Source organism: Pteronotus mesoamericanus, unplaced genomic scaffold, assembly GCF_021234165.1.
Source record: "Pteronotus mesoamericanus isolate MK-2021 breed Mesoamerican mustached bat unplaced genomic scaffold, CSHL_Meso_final contig_256, whole genome shotgun sequence".
Classification (NCBI taxonomy): domain Eukaryota; kingdom Metazoa; phylum Chordata; class Mammalia; order Chiroptera; family Mormoopidae; genus Pteronotus; species Pteronotus mesoamericanus.
Window position 1 is genome coordinate 5,439,066 of NW_026555108.1, and position 26,619 is coordinate 5,465,684.

The following is a 26,619-nucleotide window of genomic DNA, read 5'->3' on the forward strand; positions in this document are numbered from 1 at the left end:
CAAGAAATGGAGCACAGAAGTATTTTTATTTGGAAGGTGGCATGAATAAGGTCATGGTTGGGATGAGGCCAACAGCGATAGATATACACACCCATTTCACTAGTTCCGTCACAACAAACATTAAAGCCACTTTTTATTTTCGTTGTTGCTTCTTTTCCTAAACATTTTTTTCAATTAGAGTTTATATTTAATATTTGGTATTAGTAAACCGAATATCTTGTGTATGTACCTTAGCTATTGTAAATGGTGCTTCAGCGAACATCTTTGCATGGCCAGGTGTATCTGCATCTCTGACTGTTTCTTCTGAATAGATTTAAAAGTGTTTTTGATTGTCAGAGGGTTATGAACATTTAAGGTTCTGAATATACACATTACTAAATTGCTTCCCAAGAGGGTAAGCAGTCTACATTCTAACCAGTAGCCCATAGGGGTAGGCATATTATATTTTAAAGGTAGAAATGAGATGAAATAGAAAAAAGTATGGTGTCTCCTGGATATACTTATTTAAGAAAGAACTAAATTTTTCAGGAGATGTGAACTCAAGTATAAATGTTAGCATTATGTTAGGTGTGACCCTTTTTCGGCGTTGAGGTCACGTGAAGTTTCGTCACGCATTTTACCAAAGATGACTAGGTATTTAGTGGGGCTAGTTCTGATTTTCTGCTCTGTTGGTAAACTTGGCGCTCTCTCTCTTTTTCTCTCTTTAAATTCCTCAGCCTGAAGAAAATTCGTGGCAAAGTCTGGAAACAGAGAATATCTAGCCCTCTGTTCAACACCAAACAATACACAATGGAACTAGAGCGGCTCTATCTACAGATGTGGGAGCATTATGCAGCTGGCAACAAACCCGATCACATGATTAAGCCTGTTGAAGTCACTGAGTCGGCCTAACTAAAGACTGTGCACAGGAGAATTAGCCCTCTACCTGAGCCTCAACCTGCGGGGGAACGGGAACTCGAAAACGGACTTTTTACTTATATCTGTATAGCATCATGTTACAGATGGATGACAAATGATGATCATAGAATAGCACAGCCGGAGTTGCTTCGTGCGTGATAGGGAGAGACCCAAGAGATGAAAACTGCTGTTCTCCAAGGAACCTCCATAGAATTTTGCAGCAACCAGGTGGTGCATAGGTCTGGAAGGTCTGCTCTCCCTTGGTCTTCCACGGGATGGTTAGTGTGGAGGGGAGATCTAGACTGTCCAGCCGTTCTTGTGATTCCGTGGCTTGATTGAGTCTTCTGAATTAATTTTTTCTTTATATTTTGGGTATTGGAGCTTTTAAAAATGTTTGGTTTCAGGTGTTTTTATTCATGTGAAGTATATATGATTCTCTTGAGATAAGGTTTTAGGCTAAAATGTTGCTCCTTGTTTTAGTTTCGGAACTCGACAGATTAATGGGAACTTTGCTGGTGTAGTCTTTTTATAGGTTTTATAAACCACTTGAGCCTATATCAGTCGTTTGAGTGTCTGACCTAATGTTTGGAGCTATCAGTGCTTTGTTGGTTTAGATGACTCAGAATTTTTTTTCTGGTCCATTTCCTTCCCCTCCCCCTACTTTAAAATTTCTCCTGTAATGCAGCTAACAAAACCAAGTCTGATGCAGAACATCCCAGAGTGTTTCTCTAAAACACATCATCTGGTGCCAAATGAAAATTCATAGGAGTGATTATTAATTATGAAGGGCATAGTTGTGGTACTGTCATTGATGATAATAGTACTGATTTTTTGACTTAGTTTTCACCTATTTCAACAGTGTTTTACCTTCTTTGACTGCCCCTTTATGCTGTTGCCAGAGTGATAGTGTGTGATAAGATTTTTTACCTTCCTTTCTAAGGTTTGCTTTTTTTTTTAAGTGGGTCCTGTTCTTCCTATTTCTGTCAGCAGAAATGAACTCCCAGGTAAGTATAAGTATTCAAATATTTGATGAGTAAGTTACAGTTATTTGTGACTACATTAAATAACTTTCATCAAAAACATGTCATAGGTAAAAAGCACTGAAGGACCAGCTGTGTATAGGAATCATTGATTTTCAGACCTTCTAGGGAATTATGTAATAACTGTCTTGTGAACTTGGTCCTGAAGTCTGTGTATACTCAGCCTCAGCAGTGGTGAACGGTGCTGCTGTTTGGCGTGGAGTAAAAATTCGACTTTAGGCCACCTGGAGCTTGATTTTTAAACCGTAGGAATAAAATCACTGAATTTCAACAAAGGATTGAGGACTCGAGGCTTAAACCAACGTAGAATATATGTTTTGTCTTGCTGTACTGCACTTAACGCTATCCAGTAACAGATAAATTTTTGTCTGCTAGTAGTGTTCTAGATTATAGTGTCTTTCCAAAGCACTGAGGCAGTGTACCTATTCTGTAGTTGCAGCTGATGCTTGAATGTATCCTAGCTGACAAATTATTAATAAGAACTTGAATTTCTGAAAGTCTTACTGTTAACCAAAATCTGAGCAAGGAGTCTCAAGTATAATTCTTAGCCAGAATTATGTGTTAATGAACTGTGTATCTTTTAACAGCGTGAATCAAGGAACATCACTTTAGGGAATTTCTTAATTTATTTTTTACCTGATTGAAATATTAGTTAAAGGTCGCCAGCATGGTTGCAGATAAAATGATATTTGCAATTCACGAAACTACTTAACGTGGAATAGGATGATATACTTCGAGTGCCCTCTAGGCTGTGGCCTTCCAGCCCTCTGACATAGCACATCATTCCTCCTATAGGGATGACTTTTTTTCCTGGCACGAAAAGTAGCCGCTCTGGTTAAAGCTTTGCTTATTGTAACAGGCTTTGGTTTCCAGGTAACATGTCTATGGAAGACTTAATTATGAATAGAGATATAGATATTACCGGAAACGAATTGTTTTTTCTATTATGCTATGCTTTATGAAAAAAGTAAAACATTTAAATCGTGCTACAGAAATCAGGTGTTGTCTTGTGATCTTTAAATAATAAATGAATGATTTGCCCTTAACATGGCTGATGTAGTTTGTGTTCTGTTAGATTGAGTGTTGGATGGAATGATTTGGTCATCCAATGACGAAACCCACTTTTGAACAGCTCATAACTACAAACGACCGGATTTCCCTAGGGCGGTTATGATACTAAGAATTATTTAGTTTTCTCAGCCCAGTGTGGTGGAGGGTGGGCCTGGCACATGACCCTTTAAGATGACAAAGCCTCCCTCTCCCAGCACACCCATTCATGCTTGTTCCTGTTTTGCTTGTGGTCTTTCTTTTGGTGGCCATTTCCTTTCTGCTCTGTGCAGTGGTTGAACTCGGCCACTGGTATGAGGGAGGGAACCAAAACAAATAGCAGCGCATCAGGGACCAGAACAGGCTGTTTATTTAGCTGCCCGTTTTCTCAGAGAGATAAGTGAGAATCCTTGTCAATAAAATTTCGGGTAGTTTACCTCCTGACTTCCGTGGATTGTGGCCCTCAAAACCCTAACGTGGATTAGTTTGTTTCCTAAAAGATAGTGGGGGAAGAAATGTGTCCAGTAACCTACTCATAAAAGTTCTCACTCCCACCCTCTTCTGTCTGTTAGAAATCTGCATTAGTTATTAAAGGAATTGCTTGTGCACCTTGAATAAACATGTGTAATTTAAGATTTGATTCCAATTCTAACCCACTCGTTACTTGAAGCACATGGCTCTTAATATTAACTGCAGCTAACATTTCAGCTTCATCGCCCAAGCCCCCGAGGCACACAGTTCCCTAACCCCTGTTTTTTATAGAATAGGCGTGTAGTGAGGCAAAGTTGCGAGTTTGTTCAAGAGATAAGATGGTAATGATAAGCATCTTTTATCCAATTCCCTCTCAACTCAAAGCACTTTTATATATGTAGGCAGTTCGGTGCTAAAGAGTTTAGGTTTTGGTACTACTGTTTTCTGGGGTTGGAATCCCAGCTCTGCCAACTCTCCAGCCATGGATGCGATCACTGTGAAGCGAGAGTGCCCGCGTTGCCTGCTTTTTCAAGTGCTGTAAGGATTAAATGTGCACCAAGCACTAGGAGCAGTGCCTAGCATGAAATAAACCAATGTTACTGATATCTTTAAATGCTGGGACGTGGTATTTGTATTCTGTTGGCCAGATGGTTCAAGTATGAAATGTATAGGTGCCTTCCAGAGAAACGGGCACAATCTAGAAAGTGTTTGCTTCCCGTTTTTCTCAGTGTGCTTGGAGCGAGTGCCAAAAAACTTCAAGTAACCAACTCCTCTTTATCTCCTGGGTTCGGAGGCTTTTGGAAGCAAACGTCAGTGTTGCCAAACACTGCTGGGTTGCTGCTTTGCTCTTATCTAGGGGTCTAGGTGCCCTCCCCGCCGGCGCCGAGTACTTTGGAGGGCAAGCGGACAGCCTCAGAGGTTCCAGCAGTTCAAGTAAGGAACGGACTGGGCTCGCCTGTCCAAGTCCTCATAAGGATGGAGAAACTTTGGGAGGATTCAGCTCAGTTTTCTCCTGTCACCCGGAAAGTTAATTTAGGGATTGCCAAGCAAACAGAAATGAACTGGGGGCTCGGAGCTCTGCAGAAAATGGCGCTTTCGGGACGGCTAAGGAGTACCTCCCGGACGGGATGAGAAGCACAAAGATTGTTGCAAATTTGAATTCAGAGCGCGAAGTTCAAATCTGCCTCACAACCAAGTCGTGATAGTGGACTGTGATAGGTGGGTACGGGAGGCGGGAACACGCAGGATACTACCTCCCGCTCAGGCGGGCTCTATAAAAGCTTGCGCCCAAAGGACTGCGGTCCTTTTTCACCGCTTGGGATCTCAGCCTCCAGCCGAGGTGGGAGCTGAGTGGCAGTCGGCTACTCCAGACGCGGCAGAAGAAGGTAGGTGACTAAAGGGGCTGAGATGGGTACTGAAAGGGAAATGACCTTGAAAACACCCTAGCTGAGCAGACTTAATTCAGGATCGCGGTACACCCTGGGCACTGATCATCCACGAACCATGGGATGGAGATTCTGGCAAAACGTTTTGTCTGTTTCCACTTTTAAAAAAGGGCTTTCAGAAGAAGGGGGGCTTGTTTTTTTGTAGTGGTACTAACTCCGCTAAATTAAAGATGGGGAATGTGTGGGGGGCAGGGGTGGGGAGCGGTGTTGGCGGCGCCAGTGGGAGCCTGAGAGAGTAGACCTAGGAGGTGGCATGAAGCTGTGGGGAGGGTCTGGTACTTGGGCTGAACGGTGGAAAAACGGCTCGGCTCGGGGAGTGAGGCGTGAGTCGGGGTTGGGGGGGAAGGTGGACAGTGTGTGCAGGTGGTCGATGGAAGGCTGGCTGGCCAAGATGGCAACCGGGGGGTGGAATTCAGGGTGGGGGGGTCGATGCCTAATCCGGTTAGAAGTGGATGTAAGGCGGGCCCGGGTAATGCGAGACCGTTGGAGGTGGGAGACGGGAGTGGGGGAGGGATCTAGGCCTCAGTGGAAGCTCTCTTCATGAGGAGAGGTACAAGGAGGGGCATGGGCAAGTTGGATGAGTGAAGGAGTTTAAGCCTGATTGGCTGGAAGTGGGGTGGGGGAGGGGTCTAGGCTTCCCAGCATCAGCTCTCCTGATGAGGAGAGGCAGAAGGCGGGGGGTGGGGTGGGGGGGAGAGCAGGGGTGGCGGCTGGTGGTTATGGGCAGGGTGAGTGGAAGATTCGAGGCCTGATTGGGTAGTGGGGGAGGGGTCTAGGCTTCCCAGTGTAAGCTCTCCTGATGAGGAGAGGCGGAAGCAGGGGGGTGGGATCATGGGCGGGGTGAGTGGAGTTTGAGGCCTGGTTGGCTGCAGGGGGAAAGCCGGAGTGGGAAGGTTGTGGTTGGCTAGAGGTGTGGCGGGGGTGTGGTGGTCTGGTCTGTTTAAGGGGTGGGGGAAGTTAGAAGGTTCAAAGCTTTATAGGTAGACTTCTTGAGATGGAGGCAGGAATAAGGGAAGTAAAGTTCTTGGGAGAGTGGAGGGCTGGTATGGGGGGTAAAATTGGGGGAAAGAGCACTGGGTGGGAGACCGAGTAGGGGTTAGTGCACCCGAAAACCTCACAATGTGGAGGAATGTAAGGAGGAGAATCGTCCTCCTTGCACATCTCCGTAGCACGTGGCGGTTGCGGTGACAATATCAGGTGCTTTGGGCTTCCTCATTGATGGGGGCAAGGTTGGAGAAGGACGTGCTGCTCCTCGTCAGCAGTTTTCTCCGTGCAGGCATTTTGCAACAAAGAAATTTAAATACTTCTCATATCCTGGAGCAAAGTTTTGCTATGAGATTAGAGTGAAAAAGCTGCTCAAAGACAAATGCACAATGTATCTTTGTCTTGACTACAGGCAAGAACATGTCCAGAAAACCAGGTGGCCGATCAAAGGCTAAGGATGTTTGGTGAGATTTGAAAAATTCCCTCTTCTCTTAGTTTAGTCCTACTCTGTTAGCAAAACGACTTTCTCAGTAACTTCTTAAAAAAATTTTTATTCTGAGTCTGTAGAGTGTATAACTTGGTTAGTTATAAAATGAGGATTATAAAAGGGATCTTAGAATAACAGGAATCCAACCTCCTACCCAATACATTAATACTCTCTATCTGGGATCCCCAGCCTCCAGGCCACGGACTGGTACTGGTCGTGGCCTGTTAGGAACCAGGCCACGCAGCGAGAGGCCAGCGTGGGAAGCTTGGCTCGCATTACCGCCTGAGATATGCCTCCTGCCTCCATCCCCCCCCACCCCCACCCCCCATCTATGGAACAATTGTCTTCCACCAAACCGGTCCCTGATGCCAAAAAGGTTGGGGACCACCGCTCTATATCACATCTCTGTTAAGTGGCCAGGAACGCACAACTATTAAGTAACACAATGGCATTGTTGAATATGTATACAGGGTAATTTCTGAAATTTTCTTCATGCTGAAGAACTTGAAACCTGTCCTTATGTTACTTCCACCCCATTCATAGTGTAGCCCTCTAGAGGTATACACATGTAATATTCTCCTCCGCGGGAAGGAGGTACAGTATTTTAAGAGATCTTATCTCCTCTAAGTCTTCTCCTGGGACACTGCCCTGTTTTCCTCCTTCACAGACAAGCAAGTAAGTATATAATATGAGAGAATATAGAAACCACAGAACACAGAGTCTGGAAATAGATTCAAATACTTTAAAAAATTTAGTTCATGATAAAAATGGCATTTCAAACTAGTGAGGAAAAGATAGATTAATCAGCAAATAATTTGGAGATAATTGGCTGACCATTTGGGAAAAAATAAGAATTGGATTCATACCTTACAATTCTTATACCAAAACAAATTATACATGGATGAAATATTTTAAAATAAAAATTGAAACCATTTAAAATATTTGAAAATATAGGTGGATTTTGTTTCTAATAATTTTGGACTAGAGAAGGTCTTTCTAAGTTTGATATTAAACAAAATCATAAAAATGATAAGATACAAAATATTTGCTATTTTCCTTAATCTACAAAGAATGTTTATCAGTAATTTTATTGATTCATTTCTTTATTAACTTATTTATTTTTATCCTTACCTGAGGACACTTTTTCATTGCGTTTGAGATAGAAAGGGAGAGAGAGAAACATCAATGTGATAGTGAAGCATCGATTGGCCGCCTTCCGTACATGCCAGGACTGCTGATCACACGTGTTTAGACCAGGGATCAAACCTGCAACCCAGGCATGTGCCCTGACCAGGAATTGAACCCACAACCTTTTGGTTATTGGACAACACTCCAACAAACTGAGCCACACCAGCCAGGGCTACATACCAATAATTTTAAGAAGGTGAAAAAACAAATAGAAAATGGATTAAAAGATATATGCCCTGGTTGGTGTGGCTCAGTTGGTTTGGTGTTGTCCTGCAAGCCAGGGGGTCGTGGATTTGATTCCAGGTTGGGGCACATGCAAGAGGTGGCTGATCGATGTTCCTCTCTCACATCGCTGTTTCCCTCTTTCTCCCTCCCTTCTCCTCTCTCTAGAATCAATAAAAGAAAAAAAATGGATAAAAAGGTGTGAAAGAAGATAATTCTCAGGAAAAAATACAAATGGCCTATAGACATTAAAATTTATTCAACTTTTAATTCTATTTAAAGAAATGAAAACTTTTATTAAATGAGATACAATTTTTTATATTTTAGATTGGTACAGATTTTTAAAAGTTGGATCATACCCAGAATTGGCCAATTTGTAGGGAAAAAGGCAATTTCCTGCAGTCATGGTGGGGATATAAATTGGTGCAACCTTTTTGGAGGGCAGTCTGGCACTATCAAAATTTTAAATGTCCATGTTTTTTTTTAACCCAATAATTCTATTACCAGGACTTTTTCTTTTAGAACAATTTAATTTCTGTATACATGTACTCCTGTAAGTGCATAAATGTGGTCATATCATACATGCTCTTTTTGTAGTTCACTCTTATTTTCTCTAGACTTTGTTCCCCTTTTCCCCTATCCCTTCTCCCGGTAATTCATGTTCATTTAATCATCTGCAGACGTACACAGATTGTTTTGGTCTTTGTTCATTTCAGTGGAAGAAGGACATATGGCTTAATTATGAGTACACAGATGAATACATACAGGGATATTCACTGCAGCATTGTTTGTGGTACCACTAATGGGGAAGAAGCATAAATGTCCTAAGGGTATATGAGTGAATAAATTGAGGTTCATGCAAAAAATGTGACAAGAGCTATATGTACTGATAATGGACAGACTACTAAGGTATACCAAGTGAAAAACCGCAAGCTGCAGAGCAACTCATGTAGCATAATACTTGTGTGTGTGTATGTGCGCGCGCACACAGAATAAGTTGCATGGCCCTGGCCAGGTGGCTCAGTTGGTTGGAACTTTGTCCTGTCTGCCGAAAGGTTGTGGGTTAGATGCCCTGTCAGGGCGCATATGGGAAGCAACCAATCGATGTTTCACTCTCTCGTCCCTCCCTCCCTCCCTATCTGTCTGTCTCTATCTCTCCCCTGCATATTCTCTCTCTAAAATCAATAAATATATCCTTGGGTGAGGAGTAAAAAGAAAAGTTGTGTGCACTTGTGCTGGTATGTGCACATGCTTAAGAACTTTCTAAAAGAATAAATAAAATACATTGTTTATCTCTAGGGAGTAGGACTGTGGAAAGAACAGGCACAAAGCGTTCCTCTTCCTCACTCTTTTCAGTGGCTTTTATCAGTCACAAAACTGGTACACATTATTTTGTGATAGTCATTAAAATGGGGGAGCTTAGCAAAAGAATGCAGCAAACAAACATCTTAAGTAATAAGAAGAAATGCTAACTTAAAAGTTACTTACCTTTTAAATGTGCAAGTTCAAAATACTGAATTCTGTCATAGCAATGCTGCTGACATTGTAAACTGAATCACATGCCTCGGAAACGATTAAGTAAATGTGCCGAGAGCTATAAAATTGGCCATACTTTTGATTGAGTAATTGGACTTTGGGGACTCAATTTTGGGAAAATCTAATTTATGAAAGTAACTGAATGCATGAAGATGCTTGTTGGCAGTATTCAACTAAAAAGAATGAATGTGTGTGATTTTAAAAAATGCACAAGGTAAAATCCTAGCTCTCTGTGTGACCCTCAGTCAGATATACTACCAAATCCTTGTGTGGTTTACTGTCTAGGATGGAAGATAGAAACATGTAGACGGGCAGTTACAGTATAGTGTGGTAAAATGTAATACAGTAAAGTGTAAAGAGGATGGGGGAGCAGTCCACAGTCCTGAAGGAGGGCAGACATTATCTTAATTTTCCCAATAGCCCTATGAGATAAATAGTTCTTTTAAAACGGAGGCCCAAGTGCTAGAGTTGCAGAAGTTTGGTGAGAAGTGACAGTAGTTTAGAGTAGGACAGTAATAGTGGGGTTGCAGAGGTTCGTGTGAATATAGGCTATACTGTAGTATGTCAATTCTGAGGCATGTTTTCACATTTTCAGCATTTCTGAAATTGGGATATATTATATGTTTGATAGCATGTCATCGCTTGGCAGTGTTTTTTTCTTTCTTGGAGGTACATATTAATAATGTCTTAGGTGAAGTTTACTCTAGAGGTAGAGCCAACAGGTCTTGCTCTTGGATTGGATGTGGGAGGTGAAAGATACAAGTCAAGGATGACTCCTAGGTTTTTGGTTTGTGTTACTGGGTAGATGGGGGTACCACTGACTGAGATGGGTAAGACTGGTATAGGAACAGGACTGAGGGAGGGAATCAGGAGCTCTGTGTTGGCCATGTTACGTTCTAAATACTTAGTAGTATCCAAGATGCTATGCAGATAGCTGGATTTCAGTGGAGAGTTCAATGCTAGACATGTGAATTTGGGGGACATGGGGTCTAGGGATAGTGGAACAAAGAACCAGGAGAGAGGGGTCAATAATGCAGCACAGAAAATTGCAGGAGCAAAATCCTTGAGGAGGTGAGAGGGAGACGAGATCCAAAGACAAGGGAGGGCTTGGGCTCAGATAGTGGTGGGAATGCTATGCTCTTGTTGAGAATAGAGAGGGCCGGGAGTCGGGTGTCATTAACAGATAGGTCTGTAGGTTTGTTGGCGGGAGGATGAGAGCATTCCTGTCTGATTGTTTCTATTTTCCCAGTGACTTAGGAGACAAGGTCATTCACAGAGTAAGGGGGGTTTTGGCAGTTTGAGGGCCCAAGTGCTACTGAAATAGATCACGCAAAGGGCGGGGGACTGGCCTTCATTGATCCACCAAAGTCTAATTGGTACTTTATTTTTTAGGCCAAGCTTTTTTGTTTCATTTTTTAAAGAACTTTAAATTTTATTTGTCAATGCCGGCTTACATTCAGTATTATTTTGTATTAGTTTCAGGTGTACAGCATGGTGGTTAGGCAGTCATATCCTTTACAAAGTGCTCCCCCTGATGCTTCCAGTCCCCACCTGGCACCATACACAGTTATTACAATATTAGTGATTATATGCCCTACGCTGTACTTGACATCCCTGTGACTGTTTTGTGACTAACAATATGTACTTCTTAATATCTTCACCTCTTTCGCCTAGTTCCCCAGCATCCCTCCCCCCGACAACTGTCAGTCTGTTCTCGGTATCTATGAATCTGTTTCTGTTTTGTTTGTGATTTATTTTGTTGTTTAGATTTAGACCCAGGATTTGCCCTGACAGGGAATTAAACCAGTGACCTTTTGCTTTGCGGTTCAACACCCAACTCAGCTGAGCCACACCAGCTAGGACTCTGTTGTCTAGTTTTTTGTGTCATGTTTCTAATCCTTTGTTCTTTTTGCCTGACTTCTAAAAAAATGTGTGTGTTTGTGCATAACACAGAAAATAGTTGAAGTATGTGGTTTAGTTCATGTACAGTGCTATTTATTAATAGTAGGTTTTGAGGTAACCGAGGTCACATTTTGAGCAAAACCTGGGAAACCTTACACCTAGCAAAAACTGTTTTTTCTTAATTTAAAAAACAAAAAAAAACAGCTTGAAGCCTACTACCTAGTAAGTCCAGTGTACAGTGATGAATAAATGAATAGGAAATTTAATTAGGGGAGAGAGCCAGCATGTGTCTTGAAAGACTGAAAAGGTATCCACCCAATCAGTCCTGTAATCAACCTCAAGGCTAAAATAAAAGTCTCCCAAGAAGTGGTTAAGGCTACCTTTTCATTTGTAAACCTTGTGACTATTTCATAAACCTTATAAATATTATGTAAAGCCATATAAAGGCATGTAAGCCCCTATAACTATTAGGTTCACCTTCTTTAGTGCTTTTGGTGTCTTCTGTGAGTTCTGTCATGAGAACTAATGCTAAGGTGACCTATGATTAGGTCCTAGGATGTAGCTGGTTTCAGCACTGAAGTATGCTTATTGCAGCATGACTTCAGGCTGGATTTTGGATCTATATCGTGCATGGCTGATGATGGGCTATCCGGTCGGCTGCTATCTGGTGTGCTTTGGCCTCACCTTGGGCCACCACCAGGTGGGGAAGAATGAGTACGAGGGCCCTGGCAAATTGTGAGGCAGAGAAGCCAGAGGCCCTAACATCATAGCTCCGGGCAGGGAGCAGTTGCAGTTTTGAAATCACCCTTTGTTTGTTCACCAAGAAGTGGACTCCAGCGTTTGTCTGTTTGCCTAGATAGTAGGCCTGACGTTGTGGGTGGGAATTAGGTTCTTGCATGGGATCACAAGGAAAGCATTTCAAGGACGCACGCATGGGAGACTGTGGTGTGTATGCTTTATTCGTGCGGAAATAGAGGCCGTCTGGATTTCCAATGTCCCATCTCTTTCTGTCCCACAGTGGAAAAGGTTCAGTCTTGTCCTCAGTAGGGTCAACAGAAAAGCCAGTGTCCAGAGTTTCTGCTTTATGTCATAGCTTAGCCCTTAGGAACCTGCAGGCGGCTGCTAAGCGGTCTCAGTCCCCATCCAGGCAGCTTAGCTTATTCCCAGCTGCTCCAGTGGCAGAGTCCACATGAGTCCATAGCAGCTGCTGTGGCCACACAGCTATAGAGAGAGACCGCACGAGTGCGTGCGGTGAGTGCATCACTGGGTGGGCAAGAAAAAGAGAGTGTTTCTTTTTTCCCCCAGGGATTATAACCAGGAGCATGGGTTTGGGACAGACCAGGTGCTTTTTCAAAAGTTTGGAAATCAACTTCCCAAACTTCTGCGGACTTTGGATGGGTTTACAATCCCTAGTGAGACTGACAGGCCTCTTTGGTCTGGCGCCTCCTCCCGTGCCCCTGAACAGTCCGGTTCTGCAGAGGGGAAGTGAGGGGTGTTAATCTCCTTGGCGGAGCAATGCTATGATCCCCTGGGGTGTGAAGCTTTAGCTTCCTGGCTAGCAAGCAAACAGGCTTATGTTCCCCAGTTTATTAATCTCAATGTCTTGTTAGTTCCCTTTGCTTCCCCTTTCTAGCGAAGTTCCAGTGGTAGCACTCATAGTAGTCTCTTCAAGCAGTAAAGTTCCTGGAGATGTCCTCCTTGTTATTTTGCCCTTTTCATTTTTCACTGTGTTCTCTTCACCCATAAGTCCTTTCCCCTGTGGCTCCTTTCTCAGAATTCACTTTTATATCTTTATTTTTTTTCTCCTCGCCCCAGGACATTTTTTTTATTGCTTTTAGAGAGAGAGGAAAGGAGAGAGAGGGAAACATCAATGCAAGAGAGAAGCATTGGTTGGTTGCCTCCCGTATGCACCTGGACCAGGGATCAACCCGCAACCTCAGCATGTATCCTGATGGGGAGTTGAACCAACAACCCTTCGGTTATGGGATGATGCTCTAACCAGTTGAGGCACATTGGCCAGGGCAGAAATCACTTTTATATCTTTAAATAGAAAGAAATCACTACGCAGAAAACAGGCTTCTCACTGATACCTAATGATACTCAAATAATGTTCTTTCCTTGTGTTCGATTCTCTAATAAACAGCGAGTTACTTCAATTTTTCTTTGTTCCCCTATTGTGATCTGAATTTCATAAGCCCTTAAAACCAATTTGCACTTCAGAAACTATGATTGGGGGTTCTCCTCATTTGATATTTTTGACATTCGGTTGCTTACAATGTCGTTTTCCTTTAAAACAATATCTGTTTTATTTTTGCTATAGCATTGTTTTGGACTCAAGCAGTGATGAAGAAATTGAGTTCTGTAAGTAGACTGCACTGAAAACAATAATTTGCATTTTAAAATGTAATTTAACCATGCCTTTGTGGAGATGACCGAAATGTGATTTGGGAAATTGGGTGTGAGCTGGGTCTGTCTCTTGTAGGGCTGTCTCAGGAAGTTCCTCATGCTCCTTTTCTAATTTTCTTCCTCGACCCTTTTCAGTCTAGGTCTCCTTATTTTGATTTCCTCTCTGTCTCTCATGGGAAATATACGAGTCCACCACAAATTTTAAACAGCTGCAATTTCTGGACTTTGGTTTTAGGGAGTTAAAAACATGGGTAAGCAAATTTTGCCATGCTGCAGGTGCTTTCTGATGCCCTCTTTCTTTCTCTGATTTAGTGGTGGCCAGAAGGATCACGCGGAGGAGGAACGTGTGGTGAGTAGAATTAGTGAAATTTGACCTTCCTTATGGAACAATGTTTCAGGTAAGATGTCAGAATAGACATCACTTTTTCTCTGTGAACTCACAACCAGGTTCAAAATATTAGATTCCTTAATTCCGGCCCATTATCTATTGGTCAGATTCTTCTTCAAAATGTCTCTGAACCATCTCTTCTAGTCTCCACTACATAGGTGCTGATCAGTTTTTACTCTTGGGTTAGTGCAAGAGTTTTGTTTCTTTTTTTTCTCTTTTTCAAGAATTGGTGGAAGAGCTTTATTATGATGGGAATAACAGGCAGTGGATCTCTGATTGTTGTTCTTGCTCTTTCTTAAACTCTGGGTAAGTAACATTGCAGGAAGTGTAGCTTCGGATATCCTGAGAAATGAAGCTTTCAGAGATAGAACCAGTTACAATGTGGAACACATTTTAACTCCAGCTTTCTAGTGGATATAGTAAGTAGAGTCAAGGAAATCCAAGAGTCCGATGAGTTATCACACTTGAATTTTATATTTTAAATAGTTTATCATGGATCCTTAGAAGTAGTGTGGTTTATAGTACTATACATACTAAAGTCCTTGATAAATGAAAAAGTATCCCATTTTTAAATAGAAAAATTGGTTTCTTCCTGCCTCTACTAGACTAAATATGTATAGAAAATGTGTCTTAAAAGGGGCCTGCCAAGAGTGCCTACAGATCTTGGTTCAGTGCTGGGCGGCTTCTCTCTATAGGATACTGTAGGAAGGGTGGATTTGGGGAGGAAAGTGATGAGTTCAGTTTGGGGCATGGTAAAATTAAGGGGCCTGTAGGCAGGGCTGATGCTCAAAACATTTACCAACCATAGAGTACAGACAGGGCTTAGGCAGGATGGCTGCCACAGTGGTCAGAACAGATGCCATTGATCAACAGTTGGGAGGGCTATTCCTGTGCATGCGGATGAAAAATTGTCCCTACACACAGGACATCCAGGTAGGAAGTTGGAACTGAGGAGCTAAGAGTCAGAAGCAAAGTTGGATAGGCTAGAATGAGTTGGGCTGGCAGAAAGATAATGCTTACCCAATATCCCAAGGGACTGATCGGATGGGTATGAAAGGGCTGTGGCTAAACTCTGGGGATAGAGTTGAGGGAAAGGAGTGAGAAGGAGTGGGTGGAAAGGTGGGAAGAGAACTGAAAACAGAACAGTATTCTGGAAATCAAGAAAAGAGAATTTTTAAAAAGATTTTATTTATTTTCAGAGAGAGGGGAAGGGAGGGAGAAAGAGAGGGAAACATCCATATGTGGTTGCCTTTCGCAGGCCCCCCACTGGGGACCTAGCCCACAACCCAGGCATGTGCCCTGACTGGGAATCGAATCAGTGACCCTTTGGTTTGCAGGCTGGCATTCAGTCCATTGAGCCACATCAGTCAGGGTAAGAAAAGAGAATTTTAAGGTCAACAGGATAGCAAAGGCCTGTCAACTTGGTGGCTTAAAAGTGGTAATGTGGTGGAAACAGATGGACAGACTCATATCTGTAACAGGTGTAGACAGGCCCTCCAGCTGTCCTCCTCATAAAGGAGTATCAGGCTTACTGTACACTATTTGGGAAATACAGAGAGGTGGCGAATTCCAACCTTCTAGAACCTCTGACCCAAGCACCAGGGCCCACTGAGAATGAGGGGCCCCGAGGGGTGCTTGCGTGGCACCAGCACCCTGGGTGGCGTAGGGGTGCTCTTGAGGCTGACTCCCACCAGAGCGGTCTGTCAAGTAGGGCAGCGGTGCTGGCTGCCGGCACCGTGGAGAAACCTGCCCTCCGCCCTTCTTGGGTAGCTGGATCTCAATGTTGGTAAAAGTGACAGTTAACATGATGTTTCCCTAAACAATTTCCCCCTGCACCTGAAGTGTTTGAATGCATAACCCTCTGGCTGCTCATTTTACTCTGAGTACTTGACAGTCACCTCCTTTTGAAAGGATTGAGGCAGATGGAAAGATTGAGTAGAAAGATGGAAAGTCAGGAATAATGACTGAGTAGTTGAATAGAGTCGCTGCAGGAAAACAAATGAACACAACGTTTAAGAAACGATGCCGGTCAGTGTAGAAAAGGTAGAAAATGTCATGAAAAGAATGTGTCATTCATGCTTTTCATTGATGTGTCCCTATCTCATCCCTCAGCACCGAAGTGATTGACTTGGATTCGGATAATGAACAGCTCCCCGGGAAAGAGCAAGCTAATCCCCCGAAAACTGGTAACGAAGGCAAGTATACCACAACCTTAGGGAAGCAGCTGAGCTCTGCAGGCTGGTCCGTCACACACAGGCATTTCAGGATAAGTCAGCCAGCATTGTGTTCTGCACCATTTCTTTCCTCCTGTGTGCCGGGCGTGGACGTGGCTGGATGCTCACAGCCGTTGGTAGATTTCCTGACACAGGCGCGACTGTTCCTGCTGCTGCCTCAGACCCAGGCATTTCTCTCAGTCCAGTTCTCAGCTACGTAGCACTATGTCAAGGGATCAGAGGGAAGAAAGTCAAGTCCAGAGACTGAGAAGAATGAAGGCAGGCTGCCCTTCTCCTCCCTCTTCCGCCTTTCTTCCTCCTCTATCCGTGGGAGTGACAAAGAGGAAGAAAGAGGAGTGAGAGAGGCACGGGCTCCTTCTTCCTGTCTGAGGGAGATGGGTGGGTGATGACCGTGGGCCAGCAGGTGACTTCTAGGGGAACCATGCTTTCTCCATCTAGCTCCTTATCCTTGCCTTTTGCCATTCCCTGGGTACTTTCTAGAGATTCCTTTTTTTTTTCACATCTTGTTTCCCGTAGCAAATCCTTGCCTCTTTGGAGTCAGGAGTCCTTTTAACCTTCTGGGAGGTGTGGAGCTTTAACTCTGGCTCGGAACCTCTGCAGTGGGTGTGAAATGTAGGAGGACTAGGAGCTCCTTAAGCATCAGGGATGGTATTTTACTCATCTTTGCTTAGTACAAGGGGTAGGCCATGATACATAGGTGCCTAGTTAAAGTACTGGCTACTTCTTTGGTCACTACCCAAGAGCTACCGTTGGCTGGTGTTTCCTAGCTAAGCTGGGGTAGCAGAGCAGCGGAAGGAGGGGTGGCTTAGAACCCTAGCCTGCTGTTTCACCACCTGTCCACTCGAATTTTGTTTCTTCCTCCTTCTCTCTGGCTGTGCCTGAACAACAAGAGGGTCCAGGTGCTGCAATGCAGAGGGGACCTTCACCTGAGGGCAAAGGAGGACCTTGCGAATGTTCCCAGGGCCCCCCAGTGCTGCCGTCAGGACTTAACTCCTCCATCTTACATCAGTGGTTCTGAGCACTTTGCACTTAGGGACTTGTGAGAAAATGAAATTTTGGTAGCAAACATACAATTGCCTATTTTTAATTTGTATGATGATGGAAATGCACTCCAACTATCATCTACTATCACTGTAATTTCATAAAGTAAAAAGCATTGAAAGTTTCATGAGACCCCCAATCTCAAATGAAAGGATAGTCCTTTAAATTAATAGAAATTGAACTCGATGGGAAATATACAAGTCTGCAGAGCTGCTGTGTTAGGGAGCCTCTGAGCACTTACATTGTGCTGTTCAGAGAATGTTTGAAAATTGCCACTGGGCTTGGATTGCTATTTTATCTGTCGCTGCTCTCTGTAAAGTAAAAAACTAATAGAGGGGAAAATAATCTAAACTAACTAATTCTTAAATGTGATTCCTATGCCACAGTTCCCTGCTTGTTTAATTTCTGCTCAATAATCTGGCTGAATGTCTGGGGGGTGGGGGTGGAGGACGTCTGCTTATATGTGATTGTGCCTCTTAAATTTCAGATGAGATTGTGGAAGTGCTTTCTGATACTCAGGAGAAGCCTAAGTCCCAGGAGTTGCCAATAGTTATCAGTGATGATGATGCTAGTGATGTGGAGGGTCCTGTGAAGGGTCCTGTGAAGGGTCCTGTGAAGGGTCCAATGGAGGGTCCTGTGGTAATAGAAGACAGTTCATCAGATGAGGGCCAAACTCCCTCAGCTAAAAAGGGGACGATGCAGCTTACAGTCCCCCCACGCGATTCATCTGTCGGGGGCCAAAGCCCCTCAGCTAAAAAGGAGACGATGCAGGTTACTGTCCTCCCATGCGATTCATCTGTCGGGGGCCAAAGCCCCTCAGCTAGAAAGGAGGTGATGCCGTTTGCTGACCCCCCACGCGATTCATCTTTCAGGGGCCAAAGTCCCTCAGCCAAAAAGGAGACGATGCAGGTTACTGTCCCCCCACGCGATTCATCTGTCGGGGGTCAAAGCCCCTCAGCTAAAAAGGAGATGATGCAGGTCACTGTCCTCCCATGCGATTCATCTGTCGGGGGCCAAAGTCCCTCAGCCAAAAAGGAGGTGATGCTGTTTGCTGACCCCCCACGTGATTCATCTGTCGGGGGCCAAAGTCCCTCAGCCAAAAAGGAGGTGATGCAGGTTACTGTCCCCCCATGCGATTCATCTGTCGGGGGCCAAAGTCCCTTAGCCAAAAAGGAGATGATGCCGTTTGCTGACCCCCCACACGATTCATCTGTCAGGGGCCAAAGCCCCTCAGCCAAAAAGGAAGTGATGCCATTTGCTGACCCCCCACGCGATTCATCTGTCAGGGGCCAAAGCCCCTCAGCTAAAAAGGAGGTGATGCAGGTTGCTGACCCCCCACGCGATTCATCTGTCGGGGGCCAAAGCCCCTCAGCTAAAAAGGAGACAATACAGGTTACTGTCCCCCCACGCGATTCATCTGTCGGGGGCCAAAGCCCCTCAGCTGAAAAGGAGGTGATGCAGGTTGCTGACCCCCCACGCGATTCATCTGTCGGGGGCCAAAGCCCCTCAGCCAAAAAGGAGACGATGCAGGTTGCTGACCCCCCACGCGATTCATCGGATACTGGTGGAGATCTCTGCCAGCCACTGAAAGAGTTTAAGGCTAAACTAGGGATTTCAGGTAGGAAGAGGCCAGCTGATGGAGAGCTTCTACCTGTGGTGGACCAACCAAGGAAAAGGAAATGTAAAACCAAAAATATATGTGTGATACCCGGTAAGCTGGTCAACCCAAGTATCCCTGTCCCCTGACCCCCTGCGGGACGTGCCTGGCTCACCTAGTGTGCCAGCTGTGCCTGCCTTGCCCTTTGTCCTGAATCTGTCTGTCTTGTCAGGCCTGCCTCTCCTGCCTACCAGCCCTGTGCCATTTCCGCAGCTGCCTGGTAGCCAAGGGAGGCCACCATCCCAATGATGATCTTTCTAGGAGTAGGGGGCGGGGGTGGGAATGCCCAAGTCTTAGCATTCACCATTCCATCTGCCTAGAGTGCTTTCTCCCTGACCTCTGTCCTGAGGATATCCCATTTTTCTGAGGCCCCAGCCCAGTTGTCGCTTCCTGTAGGAAGCTGTCAGAGTTGCTCCTCTCTCCTGGGTTCTCACAGTTCTTTGGCCCTGCCTCTACTAAAGCACTCATGTCTGAATCTGTCCCCCCAGTAGACGGTGAGCCTCTTGATTGAAGGACAGTTACTGGTCTTTCAGTCTCTCCCAAGGTCTAGTGTGGTGTTTGGCACATAACAGATGCTTAATAAATATTTTAAATAAATGAATGCACATTACTGACACGTAAGCCTCTGGCTAGAGCCACCGGCAGTGCAGGTGCTAGACAATGGTGGGAATATTTGGCTTTCCTGTTGGTGAAGGTACTTCCTAGGACAGGAGCCACTTTGCTCAGAGCACATGTGTGAGAGAGGCCATGCTACTTACACTGCTCACGCCTTAGTTACCCTTGCAGTCTAACCTGCATGCTTGCTCCTGTGACTTCATTATAGGTCTCAGGGCCTGTGATAGAGTCCTACCCAGCTTATTCCGCTGGCAGCTCTGCATCACGGCTGTAAAATCATTCATGCTGACTGAGAGCAGCATGCAGGCTTCAGACAGTTGTCGCTTGTAGATGTTGCTCTGGACTTGGCTGTGGGGGCTGCTCCTGGGTTTCTGCTAGTTGCTTGATAGGACCACTTTTCAGGGAACAAATGAATTGGTATCTCTTCAACTGTTATTTCTTCAGCTGTTAGAGGACAAAAGCGGGCTCGGCCTTTGGAGGGAAATCAGCAGCCTTCGAAGAGAAAGCGGGCTCAGCCAGCTGAGCCTTTGAAGAGAAAGCGGGCTCAGCCTTCGAAGACAAAGCAGGTTCAGCCTCCAAAGAGGAAACCCCGAGCAGTGAAATCTCAACAGCCATCTCACCGGCATGAGCCAGGGTATGTACTGCTTGTGTTCAGCCAAACAGGAATTGGTTGCCTGATTGTCAGATGTTAAGCAGCCCACTGGGCACGAGTCAGGGGATTCAGGGGGGTGAAGGAACCTGGTGGAGGAGGTGGACAAAGTTCCCATCCCTGAATTGGGAAGGCATAAGCAGGAGGAGGCTGTGGCTGCTCCCTGCCTCTCCCCTTCTCGCTTTCCCCTACCAGAGCTGGGCAAAGACCCCTGCAGTTCCCTGGGCAACCGGAGCTGTTTTGCCCCCACAGCAGCCCTGGACTCTGAGGTTTCCTTTGCCCTTTAACTTGGGTTAAAGAGTGTTGTGTAACCAAACAAGATACTCTTTTTCTTCAGCCTCATGGCCACCAGTTTGCCCTAAAGCAAAGCAAACGCAACGGCAATGGTGAGAAGGCAGAACGGACGTGTTGTTCCAACCCACTGGAATCGGAGGGAGAGCAAAGTCAGGATTGTCTTCCAGGTTTTTCTGGTGCTTTGGATGAACTCAGTTACTCTCACTACTTGTTTGTGTGCTTGCAAGTTTTTCAAGCTTCATTAGACATTTGGGTGAAATAGATTGTTTATAGTTCCATTATTTTTATTAAGCTATATAAAATTGATACCAAAAATAACAGGCCATTTAGACCAAAGACATGCTAACACTTAGAGGAAGCAAGGAATTAATACATTTTTCTCATTTAGGTTCCAGGAACCTCTCACTTTTTTTCCCTTAATAACACAATGTAGTAAGCAGAATTTTCTTTATTTGTTTTTAATTGCATTCAGGAGTAATATATACTTAGCTCTTAATTACCTTACAAGAGAAGGAAAATACTTGAAGGATTGTCTGTTTATTTTTTTAACCTGTATTTTGGGTCCATCAATGCATCTGAATGGGAGAAGAATGATGTGTCAAGCGCTGGGCAACAGAGCAACTTGGGCCTGAGCAGAGAGGCTCTGGCTTTGCTCTCCTCACCGGGTGAGCCAGCTAACAGCAGATTGGCTTGTTCTCTATTAAGATGCCTCCCCTTTGAGCAAAATTTCTCCTTTGGATTCCTAGATACATATCTAAGCTGTTTTGCCTATAGGAATGTGTGATTTGGGTCACTCCCAGGTTGCTTGACTGAAGAGCCTGACAAATAAGAAAGCTGCCCCTTTGACATTGTCCTCTGCATCATGCAAAGTAGGCTAGCTTGTCTGGACTGCTCCCTGTTGCCTTGGGACTTCCTGTTTCAGTCTGTAGGCTTCCTGTTGTGCTTAGCATTGTTCCTGTGGAGGCTGCTTACTGGTCATAGTGTCTGATGTTTCCATGTGGGGCTTTGTTGACTCCTCTGATGTGGAGATGCTCAGCCTGTAGTACAGTGGCACAGACATTGAGGTAAAGGTGTGCTAAGCCGCAAGGCCTGCTTGATGTGTGCACAAACACATGCAGGGTCTTGTTCTCTGCTGAGGTCTGCAGATGGTTCAGGTCTTCATCTACCACCTCTCCTAATGCAAATTTGCTTTTATAATTAAGTAACTTGTTGCAGAAATGCTAGTCATATTAGGCTTTGGGATGAAAGGCCTTCCTTTAGCTGTGTTTGTCTGACCAGATGCTTTTTCCCTCTCTCCACCCCAGCCACCTCACACAGGGTTTATTTTCTGGCTTACGGGTTAATGAGTGTCCTGTTAAGTCAAAAACTCACTTCCCTGTGTTTGCTCCTGTTTTATCTTTCCAGCTCTGTGGTTCATCTCTTTGGACTTGTGGAGTGTTCCATCCAAGATAAAAGTACTTTAGTTTCAATAAATAGTTATTGCAAGTGTGAGTCCTTTATGTGTGGAGCACTATTCTTTGTGCATTTGAATTGGGCCTTGAAAGGAGGGGCAGCAATAGTGGTCTAATGGAAAGACCATGAGATTGGGGTCAGAAGACTGTGTTTCTGTGAACTTTGGGTAAGTTACAACCTTTGAGCTTCAGTTTCCTTATCTGTAAAGTAGAGATCATGACTGGTGATGGTTGCTTTGGAGGGTGGTTGTGAGGATTGGTTGTCACAGTGCAAAAGGAAGTTCTTGGCAAATTATAAAGTGCCACACAGGTAGTTGTTCTTGGTGAAGATGTGGCCATTCTAGGCCTTGGGCAAATAGGTAGTACCAAGGCCTGAAGGAACTGTGGGCAATCACAGTTCCCATCCAGGGGCATGTTTGAGTGGCCCACTTTGGCCAGAGTGGGAATGGCAGCTGGAAATAGAAATCGGGACTAGCTTGACCTGGGACTTGATCACCAGGCCAAGTCAGTGGGACATAATTGGGACATGGCCGAGGAAAATTAATCTGGAGGTATGTTTGTGGGTCCTGTTAGAAGAAAAAGAGCCTGGAAGCAAGGAAGACAGAGGAATGCTGTCATATCTCGCATAAAGGGGAGGAAAGGAACTTGATATAGGGTGGTGACTGAGGCTGAAAGGAGGGGCGGGATGGACAAGGTGGTGGGAAGGAGACAGTGGTTTGTCTTTGTGCATAATTGGCTATAGGGTAAGGGAGAAATGAATTAAGAAATGTCTTTGAGGTTTTCGGCCTGTTAGAACCCAAGTTGGATCATTAAACACATTGAGCTGGAGACATGCTCACGTCAATCAGTTGGAAAATTGCATCAGACAATTCATTGTAAACTCAGAACTGTATCTCAGGAGAGAGATGGAGACTGAAGATGTAGGTGTGGGATCACTCCTGTTGAGGTTGAAACCATGGGCTTCACATCTCTGACGATATGCAAGGAGTGAAGAGAAAAAGGCTATAAATAGAACCTTGGGAAACACTCACATATAAGGATCTGGAAGGAGGAGGGACCAGCAGGTTTTCTAAGTCTCTCTTGCCCTGTATGTATGCATTTCTTCTATGTATTTGTTGAGCCATACAAGATTCATTTGAATTTCCTTTTCTAGGAACCTTAATTGCAACATACCTGGATGTTTTTTGCGTGACATTGAAAAGTCAAAGGAGTATTCTGGAAGGAAGTTCAAGAAAAATAAAGATGAACTGGTCAGGAGACTGTATGACCTGTTCAACAACACTGTCTTTAATAAAAAGGTAATATCAATGGCGAAGCCCTTATTGAGTGTACCTATTGTATGCCCATCACTCTTGGGTGTTGTGAGGTGTGCAGATGTGCTAACGGCGTATTTCCTGTCCTTGAGAAGTGTCAGTTTAGGTGGGGAGATAAGACGTGCTTATGTGAAAGAAAGAATGTTTGTGGATTATAATGTGCAGTACAGACTTACTGCTACGGGAGATCAGCAGAGGGGGATATTGCTGAGAGCCTGTGTGGTCAGGAAATAGGACTGCTTGGAGGAAGTGAGACTGGTTCTGGTTCTTGAAAAATGGTAAGTGGAGAAATAAAAACAGTGATAGAGTAGAGGGCACATGTTGAGGTTTGACTATCTGGAAGAGGGGGTTCCTCTTGAAGAATACTGTGACCATGGCCGAGTGACTTAAGTCCTCTTGGTCTCACTTCTCTTGTCTGTAAAATGGGGACAATCATAGTACCTCTGACTTCATAGAATTATTCTTTGGCTCAGGTAAGTGAATACACCTGAAGGGCCTAGAACACGACTGGTGACATAGTCAGCCATACACGTTAACTTTTTTTAGATGGTGTAGGACTAGATCATGGAGGGCCTTGGGAATCAGCTTGGAGGAACTTAAATTGAGATCAGTAGACCCTGCTGCACAGGGACGTGATATGGAGTGGCTAATGAAAGAAACTAACCTGGCAGAAGCAGGGGTACGGACTAGATTGGAAAGAACCTGGAGGCAGAGAGACAGACCCTTTGGTCATTGTGTTTTTCAGACTTGATCACCTCTGCAGGGAAAGTTCTATTCTAAAGGTTCCCTATACTTCGGTGCCCTTCCTGATGTCACATCTGATGACTGATGTGTGGAACCTTAAGTTCCCAGTTGTGTTTTCAGTTGTGCCATGGCACTCTCATACACAGATCACATCCCCATCACTAGGCTCTCCTTGGCCACCCCTGACTCGGTCTCTGTGCCAGGGAGCACAGATCTTGCCTGCGGTCCAGGGTTCTCTGAGTGGTCCCCCTTGTGTCCTGATGGCCTGCTGGTTGTCCTTACCTGGGCCTCGGCTTGGCTTTTATTCTCCCCAGAATGTTTCGATTTGCAAAACTCCCTAGTTAACATTTTTCTGGCACGTTTACAACTGCTTTCTGACTCACTGTTTGCTTGTGTTTCTCAGCTGCCAGAGAAACTGGATATCCGCTGGAATAAGAAGATGCTGAGAACTGCTGGTTTGTGCAGCTCTGGCCAATTGTCTAACCTGGGACAGCGCTACACTAAGATTGATATTTCTCTGAAAGTCTGTGACTCTGCAGGTAATGGCAGGAGCATGGCAGTTGTCCTGATGGGCTCTTTTCTTCTGACAAGTTGAGTTGAGCCTGTTGAGTTATGCTTAGGTGCTGGTATTCTCTGGCAACCTGCAGCACAGCTCCGCCTGTCATTCCTGGGTGCACAGGCCTACTGTGTGTTGCTTAGAGAACACTATTATTGGATGTCTCACCATCTCTGGCAGTCTCACTTGTCTATCTTTCTAGTAGGCCTCGCTTTCTCTTCACAGCTCCCTGACGCCAGCGGCAGCAGCTCCATTCTCCCAGTAACCAAGGTTCCAGGTTGCCTATATCTGTCTAGCCCATCACCAAATCTTCATAATGACTCTCCTATCACTATTCTTCCTCCGCCTTTGCCTCTGCCCAGGTATGGGCCCTCATCACCTTCCTCCTCTCCCAGCCGTGTTCAGTCTCCTGTACACTGCATTGCTTTCCTGCTAAGAAACCTCGGGCTGGCTATAACCTGGAGCCTGGCTTTCAGGGCCATCCTAGTTCACCCCTAGGCCTCTCGCCTCTCGGCCAGTCTTGACTCCCAAAGCGCCACCATTAGCCTGTGGTCCCATGATGCTGGCTTCCCACTGGCTTTCAGAATGGACCCCATGCCTCCACCTTTGTTTGCATTGTTCACACCTAGAATGGCTTTCCTAATTTTGCAAATCTAGTCCACTGTTAAGGGCCCACCTGAGATCCTAGTTTCTCCATGGTGTTTCTTTTAACCAAATCTCATGGCACTGGTGATCGCTCCCCATTCTGTCTGCTTAGTCTGGAGAGCGGAAAGCCAGTCTGGGCCAGATGTGGTTCTGTTAGTGATATCCCACAAAAAGATAAGCAGGTTGGAGCTGCTCCGAAAACACCCACCCACCCACTCCAGGTTCTCCGTATTGACCGTACTGGTTGGAAGTGGGTAGGAAATTTACTTTCAGAACCTTGGGAATATAACACTCACTCCTGCCTCTGCCTATACTTATCTATGATGGCTTTCTGTTTGGTGAGGTGGAGTCCAGGGCTGGTTGGGTAGTGACTCGAAGGGAGTTGGTTGAAGTGCTCATGGTTTCTTTTTATTCCTCTCCCAAGACCGAATCCGGGATACCTTGGCCCACGAACTCTGCCATGCAGCCTCATGGCTGCTGAATGGCATCCGTGCTTCGCACGGTCACACATGGAAGTACTATGCCAAGAAATGCAACATGGTGCACCCAGAGCTGCCTTTGGTCACCCGTTGCCATAACTACAAGATTAACTATAAGATTTACTATGAGTGCACTCAGTGCAAAGCCAGGTAAGACCCTTCTCCTCAGACTTTTCCCAGTGATGTTTTGTACTATGGCCTCCAAGTTGCTCTTCAGTGATTTTATTGGCTGTCTGACTTGAGAAGTAAATAAAACTTCTCTACTCCTTTCCATGTCCTCTTTTCTCCAATTGCTCCTACTCTGAGCCGACCTGACCACTGCCGCTGCTTTGGTGCCCCACTCTCTGAGAACCCCCAGAAAAGTCTGGCTTTGGGCCCAAGGCCAGCAGTTTGGAGAAGAGGCCCGGTTACAGTGACTGACCCTTTGCTGTGTGGTATTGCTTTCCTCTTTAGGATTGGCCGCTACTCCAAATCGCTGAACACCGAGCGCCATACCTGTACCTTATGCAAGGGCCCTCTGGTCCTGCTGCCGTTAACTCGCAAGGATGGAACCCCCATCAAGCCGCATGTTAGACCCTTTGCCAAGTATGTGCAGCAGCATTACAAAATCGTCAGGCAGGCGATGAAAGAAGTAACCCACGGGGATGTGATGAGACAGCTCAGCAAGGATTATTTCATCTGCAAGAAAAACAACACCCTTTAAGTTTATGAGAGGGTATCTGTGTGAGCCAAGTCCTCTGCTTAGGAAGTTTTAGAAAAATATCTTTGTTTCTAAGAAGTTACAAATATTAGAATTTAAATCCTTTTTATAAAGTTTTATATTGTTAATGATTGTTCTTTAACCAAGTATTCTATCGCTTAGCACTTTGTACCCTTGACTCTACTTGGAGGTCCTTTGGACCCACCTTATGTCTTTCTTATTCTCCAT

The 26,619-nt window shown here is 44.9% G+C and overlaps 2 protein-coding genes across 3 annotated transcripts in view; both read left to right on the plus strand.

The window, feature by feature from the left end:
• The window catches only part of OGT (O-linked N-acetylglucosamine (GlcNAc) transferase), a 49,436-nt gene extending 46,504 nt beyond the window's left edge, over positions 1-2,932 (plus strand). For both annotated transcript variants that reach the window (XM_054574304.1, XM_054574303.1), the window contains exon 22: positions 717-2,932. In XM_054574304.1, the coding sequence (XP_054430279.1) occupies positions 717-891 (175 nt within the window). In that variant the 3' untranslated portion in view covers positions 892-2,932. The remainder of the gene's footprint in view (positions 1-716) is intronic.
• An 8,882-nt stretch (positions 2,933-11,814) lies between these two features.
• GCNA (germ cell nuclear acidic peptidase) lies at positions 11,815-26,394 on the plus strand. The gene is made up of 10 exons (XM_054574236.1): positions 11,815-11,954; positions 13,938-13,974; positions 15,531-15,799; positions 16,126-16,199; positions 17,776-18,906; positions 20,005-20,194; positions 23,108-23,252; positions 24,415-24,550; positions 25,637-25,841; positions 26,145-26,394. The coding sequence occupies exons 1-10, from the start codon at positions 11,815-11,817 to the stop codon at positions 26,392-26,394; spliced, it is 2,577 nt and encodes an 858-aa protein (XP_054430211.1).
• Positions 26,395-26,619: the final 225 nt, after the last annotated feature.